This window comes from Hyla sarda, chromosome 6, assembly GCF_029499605.1.
Source record: "Hyla sarda isolate aHylSar1 chromosome 6, aHylSar1.hap1, whole genome shotgun sequence".
Classification (NCBI taxonomy): domain Eukaryota; kingdom Metazoa; phylum Chordata; class Amphibia; order Anura; family Hylidae; genus Hyla; species Hyla sarda.
In genome coordinates, this window is record NC_079194.1 from 15025134 (window position 1) to 15039412 (window position 14279).

The 14279-nt window shown below is 43.1% G+C and overlaps 1 protein-coding gene across 1 annotated transcript in view; it reads right to left on the reverse strand.

Annotated features, from left to right (window-relative positions):
• LOC130275350 (calcium-activated chloride channel regulator 1-like) overlaps positions 1 to 14279 on the reverse strand; it is a 67172-nt gene that overhangs the window by 2900 nt on the left and 49993 nt on the right. Inside the window, exons 9-12 of the mRNA XM_056523220.1 lie at positions 13370 to 13482; positions 5167 to 5388; positions 3751 to 4021; positions 613 to 780 (exon numbers count right to left, since the gene is read on the reverse strand). Coding sequence (XP_056379195.1) covers positions 613 to 780; positions 3751 to 4021; positions 5167 to 5388; positions 13370 to 13482 — 774 coding nt within the window. The remainder of the gene's footprint in view (positions 1 to 612; positions 781 to 3750; positions 4022 to 5166; positions 5389 to 13369; positions 13483 to 14279) is intronic.

Sequence of the window (14279 nt, forward strand, 5' to 3'; positions counted from 1 at the left end):
TTGTACACAGGCCAGTTATCAGCAATGAACTTTGGCCGATAGTCGGACGGTGGAAAATGCGCTTCACACATGCAAGAATGGCTTTTCGAAAACTCTCACCTATCATTGTCCACATGCAGCGATGCCATCAGTACAACAAAGTGACCCTATGCCATGCCCCTATGGCTCTATTTGGCTTTTTGAACCCAAGTGAAGAAAAACCAATAGCATTCAAGTTCACACCGATAAAGAAGAAGTTCCAGCCGGGGAAGTAAAACCGGGAACCTTTGGTGTATGCTGTCCTTCATGCGTATGTTGCTCAAGAATAACGTTTTCCGGTATTACTTCATCCGAAGAGCTGGAACTTCTTCTTTATGCTTGTGTACTTGGTTGGGGCTTGAGGACGCTGCTGACCCTTCGGTGCTCAGGTGGGAAAGTTTTAAGAGGTGCGAGCTGTCACTTGTCTTCTATGGTATTCAAGTTCCAGTCATCCCAGGGGGCTTATTTTTCTGACTCTTCGGAGAAGTCTCTATATTGCAAGTCAGCTGTACCTCTTATACAGAGGGATATTGCTTACAGTGCACAACAAAATTGTTGAAATGGTGTAAATTGATTTTCTAATAAATCTCTTACCATTTACGATAAATCCTGGGACATACAGCGCACGGTTCTTGGGAAGGACCAAGCGAGCTTTACCCTTAATATTATTTTCAACTCGAACTTTTAAACTGTATCTTCCATTGGCTGAGAACTGTATAAAGTATTTAGAATATACACCATCGTTCTTTATGATATCAGAGCCTGAAAACAGAACAAGATATTTAATGACACTGGTTTGCGCCTTAGTTGTGATCACATTTTATATTTAAATAATGTGAGAAAATCTGTTTACAATTATCATTTACACATAATCGGAGAGGCTAGCCAATGTCAAAATGGTTGAGCAATATGTAGCTCCAGATACAGTGCCAAGTGGGCAGAAATAATAACAAGCTGTTAGAGGTGACCGTGCATCAATGAGAATAGAAAAGTTATTACTTTCCAGGGAATTTGTTGCTCGGAGCACTGAAGGTATCTACAAGACTATGTTCACACATCAGAATATCCGCATGAAAAATCTCCGTTCGGACATTTCACAGACTGCGGACGCCGGCATAACATGGTGGCACCAAGACCGCATGGGCATGCGTTTTCTCATAGACAGCAATGCATTCGGTGCAGAGTACGCAAAAAGAATGGACAGGTTCATTCTTACTGCAGACACAGGAATCGGAATTTCCGTGCCAGAAACATCTGGCGCAGAAATGTAGCTGTGTGCACAAGTATCAGAATCCTATTGAATAAAATGGGACTCTTCTGCTTCTGCACTGGAATTCCGCACAGAAATTTAAAGATCTGAACATAGTTTAAGGGTACGTTCACACGATTTTACGCTGCAGATCTGCCGCTGAAGGACCGCTGCATGGTGGCTTTACATGTGCCTTCTCGGAGCAGACACACTGCGATGTGCGAGTTGCTGAGCATGCCACTCCCCCTGCTCCATGAGCTAGGCCGAGAGCTGCAGCGATGTGCGAGTATACTGCAAATGCGTGCAGCGACTCGCACATCGCAGTGTGTCTGCTCGTAGCTGCGTATTGCCGCTCCGAGCAGGCACATGTAAAGCCACCATTCAGGGGTCCTTCAGCGGCGGATCTGCAGCATAAAATACGCTGTGGGTCCGCTCGTGTGAAAGTACCCCAAGTGTTGCTGCCTAAATAATCCTTCATACTGGACTTCATGACAACTTTGTGCAATTCTTTGTATAGAATATTTTCTAACCAACAGAAATTATTGAATCCTTGTGGAAATTTAAGCCTCTACTTGCACTATTATTGAGTTTGCCTAACTGTATGGACTATTAGGTTTAGTGTACAGAAGCTCTACAGTGAATGTGAGAGAGTTTGGCGTAATTCAGGCATTATTAAACACAGGGTCAGACTGAACCAGTGGAGTATCCTCCAGTGAGCTGAGGCTGTGACATTATAATAATAGATCAGCAGAAGACAACCCCATTTGGAACTGACTTTGGAGCCATCACTTGCCTCTATGGTCTATATATATAACCTAATAGGTTGCATTAATAATATGTCTTATGTTTGCAATAATAACAATATACAGATGTATCCACCCTGAACCTTCCATGGATTTTGTTAAAGGGGTATTCCAGGAATTTATTTTTTAATTTGACTATGCTACAGGGGCTGTGAAGTTAGTTTGGTTTATAATATAGTGTATTTACCTGTGTTTGATGGCTGGTCTTACAATCCTTATGTGATCATTGCCCCAATATGTATTTTTAGCAGCATACAAAATGAGTGTTGTCTCAAGTTTTTCCAGGTTTCAGTGCAGCCCAAGACATTACATCACTAGTCAGGTGTTGAAAAGAGCCTGTCTGCATCAATTGGTCATTGAGTGGGAGGGAGATCATTCTGAAGGGAATTGTAGTTTTGCAACAGCTGGAGGCACCCTAGTTAAAGCACAGCACAGTACAGCATGGAAGGCAGCTCAGGTGTGCTTCAATGGGTGGGGTGGCTGATGTGTGGGAGGGTAAAAAGTGACTTCACACTTACAAACAAGGGATCCTGGTACTTGTAGTTGAAGGGAGGAAACTCCAAAAGGAAATAGCCATTTCACAAAAAGAAAGCAGCATTTAACTCCAAGACAATCATGGATCCTTCGAAAGCATGTCCATTACTGTCTGTCAGGTAAAATCACCTCATGTGGATTACCCCTTTAAAGAGGCCATCACAAGATTAAAACGTATTACTTATTCACAGGATAGGTAATGAATATTAGAAGGTTTAGGGTTTGCCTGCTGAGACCCCCATGATCATGAAGAGTCTTATGTCCCCTATGTGAATGGAACAACAGTCCACCTGTGCACCTTGCCATTTTGTGTAGGTTGCTCTTTGGCCAGGAAAGAGTTACAGTCCCTGGCAAATAGCAGCATAGGAGGGGTTATTTTAATCCTGCACTGCCTTTTAATTGGTGTTGTGAATTTTAATTCACTCTGCACTTTATCTCTTTGTATTGCCATGGCTTTTTGTTAGTTTTTAGCTCTATTCTGATATTCCTGTAATTGTGTATACCTGATCAGGTACCATTTATGTCTTTTTTAGTATTCTCTGTTGCTGTGTGTTCACATCTGTTTCTGTGAGACTTGAATCTTGACCAATGTTCATACCTGTTTGTGCTTAGTGTGTTTTTGTGTCCCTCCATGATTTGGAGTTTGGCTTTGTAGTTTATCCGATTCCTCAAAGTGTTAGATCTGTTTCCTGATTTTTCTGTCCCTAACATAGCAGTTTGTTTGTTTTCTATCTGTGAATTGATTGACTGTGTGTCCCTGACCAGGGAGCAGGGAATGGTACCCAATTGTGAGCCACCACTATATCTATTGTGCTAGTAGGCAGGAAAAGAGGTTCATGGTTTAGGGCTCACTCTTCCCTGCCCTACATGATGTTTCATGATGCAGTATCATCACACAACCTTGTGCACTGCAGCTCTGTTAACTCTATATGGGACTGATGGAAATAGACAAGTTCAGGCTTCTGATATCTTCAGCAGTCCCATAGTGAGTGAATGTATCATACTATAAAATAAAAAATGGATATGCTCATGTTCTGTATAAATGTAGTGTGGCACCTTAGAATCATTTTAGTAGATCTGGGTAAAACCTCTCCAGAAGGCCTCCTTTTTGAGGTGGACATGGCCATACTTAAAACTTATCTTTACCTGCTCCATTGTCCAGAAGCTCTAGGGTGACTATTGGTCCACTGACAGGTTCAATTATTGCAGTGATCTTTGCTCCAGTGACCGGCATCATTCCTTGACTCACTGAGGCGTAGATAACCATAGGGTTGGGATACTGGTTTATGTCTTGGTTCATATGGGCTTTTACAACAATTGGAGAAACATTTTCATCTGAAGCTTTAGAATTTACAACCAAACCAAGAACTTCAGTTGAACTACGTGAATTACATAGACTATAATGCCAGGGTCCGATCTAGAACAGATAGAAAACACTCAACATGATTAAAGTTATATACTAATATAAAAGATCATCACAATTAACAGTATAAATGTTCTTAGATACATTTAGATTCAAAAGGAAATAGTATTTGATGGTGGTCATTGACATGATCGGTTGTCCACATAATACATGGACAGCACAATTCTAAGAGCCTCTGCTTGTTAGGAGTCTGTAGGGAGAGTGAAACAGAGTGTTCAAGAACCCCCTTGGGGACAGACTAATTTTGTGCATTGTACTTTCAATGCTTTTTATTATGTTATTGTTATAACTGCTGTTAGAATAAAGTAAAACAACATGGTTCTGGGTAATTCTGGCTTCATGCAGGTAGCAGGGGATAGCATGGGGAGCTCATTGATGTGTGACAGCATGTGACAATTGTGAGAAGGTCCCTATGGTCTCAGTAAATGGAAAGGGTCCTAACCAATCTGTGCAGTGCGATACTTGTGAAAAGACAAGTTGTGTTAAGCTGAGTTGATTTGTGGAAAGATAAGTCTGCTGGAGCAGCAGAGGAATCAACAAGCACATTGTGTGCTGGGCTGTGACATAGAAAATTGTCAGCAGAAAATGACCACCTGGTTCATCGTTCATCTGGTCCATCCTTTCCCTATTTCCTTTTTATTATATCTTAGAATAGATTTTTGTTTATCCCAGGCAGGTTTACATTCAGTTACTGTGGGTTTACAAACCACATGTGCAGGAACCAAGTCTAGATTTAAGTCTTTCCTGATATGTTTTATACTTAAGACCTTCCACCTAACACATATAGACAGGGATTTTTTTTCATAATGGGACAACTCCTGTAAAGGATACTGGTAAGGAAAGGTCCTGCTCATTCTTATTCCCCTATATGGCACACCATACTGTACTTTCTATGTTCAAATACTGACTACTCATACTCTTGTAACCTTACATATGTTTGCAGCTTGACTTCTGCAACAAGTGGGATCAAGTGTCGAACTGGCAAGTGAAGAGTACAGACACACACTGCCCCCAGCTATATCTAGCCATCGGTGGTGACCTCAGCAATCGTAAAATGGGACATGTCAAAAGTTTGTTTACACAACAAAAATACTTTCAGACTATTATAGTTTCTTTAAAAAAAAAGGGTTAAATGTTACCTCTGCTGTTCCTGGGAGAGCAAGCCTTGAGGATTTAGCAGTGTTGTCACTGACAAAGTTTGCAGCAGTATATGTAATCCCACTTGGACTTTCCAAGTTAATATTTGGTACTCCAGTTTGCCAAGTAACTAGAAAGAAAGTGTCGTTCCCCACTGTTTTATCAATGTAAACAGCACCGTCCAAGCATTTAGATGGTTGAAGACTTAAAGCAGTGCTTTCCAGCTGTTGAAAGAGGAATTAATGTCAGTAAATTGGAAAGTTATTTGTATCTATAGATGTTGACAAAATTGTTGGTACCCTTCGAATGAAGACAGAAAACCCACAATGCTCCTGAAATAATTTTAAACAGGCAAAAATATGAAATAGAAATGTACTGAAAATAAACTGATTAAAATCAAACATTGCTTCTGAATTGTGGTTCAACAAAATCATTTAAAAAAAGAAAATAATGAGACTATCCTGTACATAAATCATGGTCCCTAAACGTAATATTGTGTTGAAAAACCTTATAAGGCAGTCACTACAATCCAGTGATTTCTGTAACTCTCAATGAGACTTCTGCACTTGTCTCCAGGTATCTTGGCCCACTCTCCTCTCTTGCACTGCTCCAGCTGTCTCAGGTGTGAAGGTGTCTTCTCCAGATTGCAGTTATCTCCAGGCCCACTCCTCATAAGTTCCTTCTCCAGCTGTCTAAGGGGTGAAGGGGTCTTATCCAGACTGCAGGTATCTTGGCCCACTCCTCATAAGATCCTGCTCCAGCTGTCTCAGGGGTCAAGGTGTCTTCTCCAGATTGCATGTATCTCCAGGCCCACTCCTCATAAGATCCTGCTCCAGCTGTCTCAGGTGTGAATGAGTCTTCTCCAGATTACAGGTACCTTGGCCCACTCCTCATAAGATCCTGCTCCAGCTGTCTCAGGGGTGAAGGAGTCTTCTCCAGATTACAGGTACCTTGGCCCACTCCTCATAAGATCCTGCTCCAGCTGTCTCAGGGGTGAAGGTGTCTTCTCCAGATTGCATGTATCTCCAGGCCCACTCCTCATAAGATCCTGCTCCAGCTGTCTCAGGGGTGAAGGGGTCTTCTCTAGACTGCAGGTATCTTGGCCACTCCTCATAAGATCCTGCTCCAGCTGTCTCAGGGGTGAATGAGTCTTCTCCAGATTACAGGTACCTTGGCCCACTCCTCATAAGATCCTGCTCCAGCTGTCTCAGGTGTGAAGATGTCTTCTCCACACTGTAGGTTTCAGCTCCTTCCACAGATGCTCAATGGCATTCAGGTCAGGGCTTATAAAAGCCGCTTCGCAATAGTCCAATGTTTTTTTGCTCATTCTTGAGTGATTTTAGTTGTGTGTTTTAGGTCATCATCCTGTTGACAGACCCATGACCTATGACTAAGACCAAGCTTCCTGACACATTTCCATCCAGAATGCCATGATAGTCATAAGATTTCATTGTACCCTGTACAGATCCAAGACACTCTGTCCCAGATGCAGCAAATCAACCCCAAAACATAACCGAGTCCCCTCCATGATCGCAGTGGGTACAGTCTTTTCTTTGTATGCTTATTATTTGCATTTGTGAACATTGAGCTTATGTGATTTGCCAAAAAGCACCAGTTTTGTCTCATCTGTCCAAAGGAAATTCCCCCAAAAGCATGGTTACCAATTGGTTGCTATGGTTGTCAGTATGCAGCTTGGCAAATTCCAGTCTTGCTTCTTTATAATTTGCTTTCAACAGTGGTGTCCTCCTCGGTGGTCTTCTATCAGGTCAACTTTCGCTCAAACAGTGACGGATGGTGCAATTTCACACTGATGGACCTTGACTTTGAAGTTCACCTCTAATATTTTGGGCTTTTGGGTGCCATTTGTATTATCCATCCCTTAAATTTTCCTTTAATTTCCCTCTTGCGACAACATCCATGGAGGTTCATTACAGACGCCTGGACTCTAAACTTCTGAAAAATATGTGACACTGAAGTCTCGGGAACATCAAACTGCTTGGAGATGGTTTTATAGTCTTTACCTTTAACATGCGTGTGTATAATTTTCTTTCTTATCTCCTGAGACAACTTCCTCCTTGGCTTTCTGTGGTCCATGTTTAATGTGGTTCACACTAGAGTTGAGCGAGCCAACCATAACAAACCCAAATTCGACCCAAACTTTGCCTTTTGCTCGGCTCACAGAACTTCCGAACTTTTACAGTTTGGTTTATGCAAACCGGTAAAAGTGCGTAAAATACTTAAAAAGCATGCTTTTTTGGCACCATGAGGAAGCAGAAGGATCAGGGGGTGGTGGCATCAATTCAGATGACCAACAGATCACATGATAACCCCAGGTTATCATATGATTTGCTGGTTTATGTATCAGCCCAAAGTCCAATAGGAGACTTTATACAGTCTTAAGGGCTCACCCGCTGTTCACTGCAGTAAGTCTGAGGTGAGAGAGAGGGACAGGCAGACAGAGAGAGAGACAGATAGATAGGGATAGTAATAGGACAGAGATAGGGAACAAAGAGAAACAGACTCTGTGTGTGTGTGATAAGGAGCCACAATTCTCATCCAGGAGACAGAATCCATTCCTGATCATCCGCAGTGCACAAATTCTATAGGGGCTATGCAAATATCCACAGCAAAATATATACTCATCCCTAGCTTCTGTGTGTGGGCTGATCATAGGGGCACTCATACACAAGCCTCATCATGTACCACAAAGCCCAGCAAACCTTTTTGATGACACATACAAAAGAAAAAAACACAACAAGCAGTGAACTGAGCAAAGCTGTGCTTATCCCTGTGAAATGCGCTTCCTTGCAAGGCGCTACTATGTCCTAAACATACAGATGTAAACTGTGTTTGCGGAGTAAAGCGCTATGCTGTGTTATATGGGACTTTGTATATGTATCGCTATCATACAGACCTGTAAAGCATAGCGCTTTACCCCACAAACACAGTTTATATCTGTATGTTTAGGACATAGTATCGCCTTGCAAGGAAGTGCATTTCACAGGGATCAGCCCAGTTAATACGTTCTACTTAATTATTATAGTGGTTTCAGCAAACACAGTGTACATCTGTCTGTTTGGGACATAGTAGCACCTTAACAAGGGGGTGCATTTCACTGGGATTATCCCTGTTAACATGTTTTTCATGAATATTATATTGGCTTCAGCAAACACTGTTTACATCTGTCTGGTTGCAACATAGAAGCGTACTAAAAAGCGCCTTGATCCCACGAGCATTGGCCTTCTAAAGCGGCTGTACGTTTACATTTTTTTGGATTAATCAAACTTGCGGCATACCTACCTGCTTGTAAGAGAACTAACCTCCAAATCCAAACTATCCTTCAAATCTATGCTTGGTGAAGGAAAGGGTACAGAAGACCCCTGCCATCTCCTCTGGCAGTATGAATGTTAGTGCCAGCACCAACACAGGAAACTGCAACAGCAGCCAGGTACCTGGTGGTAGTAGTAGCAGCCGCGTCAACCATCCCAAGTGCTCCTTGCCTGCCGGAGGTTATTTGGTTTCAGTGGATGATCCGGCTTTTCTGGAGTACAAGTGTATTAAGGAAGGGGCAGATGATTCTGACAATATTACAGTCAATGGATTCCTCTGCATCTACAGTCACATGGCACGGTGGAATTGTCCATCTGATACTCTGTGTTTCCTCATTTCCATCTTTGCCTCCCCGCCACTGTTACCCAGAAGGATAGCACTAGCCACGGAACAGAGTTGTATGAGGAAGAGAGTGAAGCTTTGGAGTGAGTTGTTGAGGTGGTGAAGGTGGAAGCAGAGGCCAAGCGTAGCACATGTGGGACTGGTGGTGGTAGGTGTGCTGGTGATACTGTAAGGCCTCATCTGGCTATACTGGGGGAAAGCAGGAAGCCCAAGACGGTCACACAAAGAAGAGCGGCGGGGAGGACGATGAGGAGTTTGATGTTGACAATAATGTCATGTTGGATAGGATGTGGTAACGAGTTGAGGAGGAGCTGACCTGTTCAGAGCAGGAGGGTAGTGGCAGTGGCAGCGAAGAAGAGTGTAACCGAGGTAGGGGAAGAAAACCTGTGAAACGTAGCAGACATAGGGCTGCTGGTCTGATGAGCTCACGTGACGGCAAGGATGCTGTATGTTCAGGTTCTGGGAAAAAAAACTGTCCAGAGGAGGGGCTCAGTCAGGTGGTGCAGTCTCTGTATGGTGTTCTGCTGTGTGGAAGTTTCTTTCTACCTTACCTGATGCAGAGAATGTGGCACTGTCTGCTGGATCATACCAGTAATTCCAGTCCCCCACCTCCTGCTGTCTGCTGGCTATTGCCAGTAACACAAGTCCGCCATCTCTTGCTTGAATGCATTCCTTGCAGTGTTAGACAGAGCTTCACAGCTGTTAGTCAGTGTTAGAAAAGTGTTTGGGGCTTATTTAGGTGCCGATTCACATAGAACTGAGACAAATCGAACTGATGATTTTGAAAAAGTTTGGCAAAAGCAGTGAGTCAGATGTTTCAAAAGTTCACTTATCTCTAGTTCACACCATGATACCAAACAGCACAGTGACTACGTTCAACCTAAAAATGGGCAACTGATAGATTCCAAGTTTGGAGACAACTGTGACACAAACTACAAAATGCACTTGGCTTAAAGGATAACTCGGGTGCAGGGGTGTGGAAATTTTATAAAAAACTACTTGTCCACGGGACAAAAACGGAGCACAATCTACTTGTCCCTCTTGACGATACACTTGTCCCGGCCAATTTTCGCTTTTACGCTCTCGTTTTTTCCTCCTCTCCCTATAATAGCCATAACTACCTACTATAATATCTTTTACATTTTTCCATAACATATTCTCCGAACCAAAATATACATATAATTTAGGTAAAGTGAAATTGAAATAGTAAAACATAATTTTGCAGATTTGGTGGTTTTCTTTTCTACCTCTGAGCAGTCTATTGAGCACCGGGTGATTATGTTCTGTATATCTCTTTACTGTTTTGTACATGGATGAATTTGGAGATAAAGAACTTTTTAAGTGCAATTCCCAGTCTATGTCTATTTCTATATATATGGTTTTCTTTTCTACGCCATTTACCTTGTGGTTGAGGTAACATGTTGTTTTGATACTTTAGACTGCCTGATTACAGTAATTCTAGATTTGTCATGTTTACGTCATGTTTAACTAATTTAAAATTTATTTTGAACTTTTTTGAATTTTTTTAATTGTCATTTTTTGACCCCTGTAGCTTTTTTCTTTTTCGCATACCAGGCTGTATGAGGGCTGATTTTTTGCGCCATAATCTGTTTTTTTGTATTGGTACCATATTGGTGTTGATCTGACTTTTTAATCCCTTTAACTTTTTTTCTGGGATATTATAAAAATTGCAATTCTGGGGTTAGGTATTTTTTGTTACATTTACGTCATGTACTGTACGGGATACATAATATTATATTTTAATAAGTCGTACAATTATGCACGAAGCGATACCAAATATGTTTATTTTTATTATGTTTGCATGTTGTTTTTTATATAGGAAAAGGGGGTGATTTGAACTTTTAACATGAAAGGGTTAATGTGTTTCTTAAACTTTTATTAAAACTTTATTTTTTTTTATTTTTTTACACTTTATTAGACTTTTAGGAGGAATCATTAGATTCCTCATACAGATGAATAGATTTTATTGAACTCATTGATCTGTGTGCTCTGTGATCCATTGATAGAGCCTGGTCCAGCCAGGATCTATCAATGACAGAGCCGCGGGACGGCAGGAAGCAGAGGTGAGCCCTCCGACTACCTCCATAGTGGATCGCCCCCCCTGCGATCACGCTGCAGTGGGGAGGGCGATCCACCCCACTAGCCTACCAGGGAGCATACACATGTCCCTTTAGACGCCGCTATCAGCTTTGACAGCGGCAATCTAAAGGGTTAATAGCCAGCCGCGGCGATCGCGGCATGCTGGCTATTAGTGGCGGCCCCCGGCTACTGAGAACATCCGAGGGCTGCAGAGTATGGAGCGGGCAGAAGTCCTGAGCCCGCTCCATACATACTGCTGAGCGCCGCATGCCGGGCTATTAGCGGCGGTGTGAAACTTGCACTCCGTGCAGACGTGCGACCGCTCCTCCCCTCAGCTCTGCGAAGATAGAGCTGGGGGGAGCGAAGGCAGATGACGCAGGTCTGCATGGGGAGAAAAAATGCAGAGCAGGGGAGATAGGACGTACACAGCTTCTATCTCCACTCCGGGCAAACCGCCATTGACTTCAATGGGCAGGAGAATTTTAAAACCCACAGGGACTCTTTCTGGCCACAATAGTGATTTAAAAGTTGTTTCAAGGGGACTAATACCTGCACTGTGGCGTGCCGGAGGGGGATCCAGGGCAAAACTCCCATGGAAAATGACATAGTTGATGCAGAGTCTGGTTTTAATCCATAAAGGGCATAAATCACCTATTATTCCTAAATTCTTTGGAATAACGTGCTTTAGCCCCCTTTAGGCAGCATATAGAGCCCCCCTTTAGGCATCACATAGTTAGATCCCCCCTTTAGGCAGCATATGGATTCACCCATATTAGGCAGCACATAGTTAGAGCCCCCCTTTAGGCATCACATAGGTAGAGCCTCCCTTTAGGCATCACATAGTTAGATCCCCCTTTAGGCATCACATAGTTAGATCCCCTTTAGACAGCACATAGATTCCCCCATGTTAGGCAGCACATAGGTAGAGCCTCCCTTTAGGCAGCACATAGGTAGAGCCTCCCTTTAGGCAGCACATAGAGCCTCCTTTAAGCAGCACATAGTTAGATCCCCCCTTTAGGCAGCACATAGTTAGATCCCCCCTTTAGGCAGCACATAGATTCCCTCATGTTAGGCAGCACATAGTTAGAGCCCCCCTTTAGGCAGCACATAGAGCCCCCATTTAGGCAGCACATAGATTCCCCATATTAGGTAGCATATAGTTAGAGTCCCCCTTTAGGCAGCACATAGATTCCCTCATGTTAGGCAGCACATAGTTAGAGCCCCCCTTTAGGCAGCACATAGAACCCCCTTTAGGCAGCACATATTTAGATCCCCCTTTAGGCAGCACATAGATTCCCCCATATTAGGCAGCACATAGTTAGAGCCCCCTTTAGGCTTTTTTTTTTTTTATTTGAACAACTGTCACACCAAATGTGATTTGCACTAGTGTGACAATGAGCAAAAAAGGCTGTCAGCGGAGTTCCCCTTTTAAGCAGAGGTCCCCAACCAGGGTGCCTCCAGCAGTTGCAAGACACACGGACTGAACTTATAGCCCTTTTAATACTGTAGTTAGTTGCTTGAAGGAACTTAAGTTTTACACTGGAGTACCCCTTTTAGCCAGCGGTCCCCTCCCAACCAGGGTGCCTCCAGCTGTTGCAAGACACACGGACTGATATTTGAGCCCTAAAAAGGGCTTTTTTTAGGTGCTGTCCTTAGAGCAGATGTTACACTAGTGCTTTAGGAGTAAACTGGACCCTGAATACACCACCTAGCAGCAACCTAGCTATCACTTTCCCTATACAGCAGGAGCAGCTTCTCTGACCCTCCACTTTCTAAGCCTGCAGCATGCTGAATGAAGGTAAAATGGCGTCCGTGCAAGAGGTAGGAGGGTCTGGAAGGGAGGGACTGCTGCTGATTGGCTGTAATGTGTCTGCTGACTCTGACACATGGTCAAAGTTTACTGCAATGTTAAAGTATTGGGGGTGGATCGAACTTCACATATGTTCGCCCGCCGATGCAAACGCGAGCATGCTAAGTTCGCCGGGAACTGTTCGACATCTCTATAAATGTTTATTTATTGTTACTTAGGTTCGTTTCAACTTATTTCAGGGGCATTGTGAGTTTTTCTTTTTTTATGGAAAGCGACCAACAATTTTGTTCACGTCTTCATATACTGTTGTTTCCAGAGATTCTCCAGGATGAATAAGAAGTTGTCCAACACGGCTGCTTTTAGCATTAAACCTGAGTGCAGATTGTATGTGGTATTGCAGCTCAGATCTATTAATTTCAGCGGAACTGAACTGCAACACCAGATATGACCCATGCAAGGACATTTTTTTTTAACTAGGAAGCCATCCTTTCCCTAGTGTGGACAACCCCTTTGTATTTCAATTAAACATAATTTCTGGTTCAAAACAAAATATCTGTCATTTTTAGAGGTCCAGATAATCTCCCCATAATCTAATATAATAAAGCAATATGAAACGTGCTCACCTGTATAGACTGTTTGGTGATGACTCCGTCGCTGGCTTTTATTGCGCTGAAGGCATCGATTAAACCTTGTGCATTCAGACCAATATTATCGGTGGCCAAAAACACTTTTCCACCTGGAAGAAACCACAAAAAAATGATATTTTCTCTCTTTGAGCAGATTATGTGCTGTGTAATAGCTTCACTGTAAATACATGAAATGTTTCTATCTCATTTACTTTGTACTATGTGCTAGGGGCGCTATGTTAATGGGAGCACTATGTACTGTGGGTACTATCTACATGGAGCACTATGTTAATGGGGCACTATCTACATGGGGCACTATGTACTGGGGCACTATCTACATGGGGCACTATGTACTGGGACACTATCTACATGGGGCACTATGTACTGGGGCACTATCTACATGGGGCACTATGTACTGGGGGCACTATTTACATGGGGGCACTATGTACTGGGGCACTATCTACATGGGGCACTATGTACTGGAGCACTATCTACATGGGGCACTATGTACTGGGGCACTATCTACATGGGGCACTATGTACTGGAGCACTATCTACATGGGGCACTATGTACTGGGGCACTATCTACATGGGGCACTATGTACTGGGGCACTATCTACATGGGGCACTATGTACTGGGACACTATCTACATGGGGCACTATGTACTGGGGCACTATCTACATGGGGCACTATGTACTGGAGCACTATCTACATGGGGCACTATGTACTGGGGCACTATCTACATGGGGGCACTATGTACTGGGGCACTATCTACATGGGGCACTATGTACTGGAGCACTATCTACATGGGGCACTATGTACTGGGGCACTATCTACATGGGGCACTATGTACTGGGGCACTATCTACATGGGGCACTATGTACTGGGACACTATCTACATGGGGCA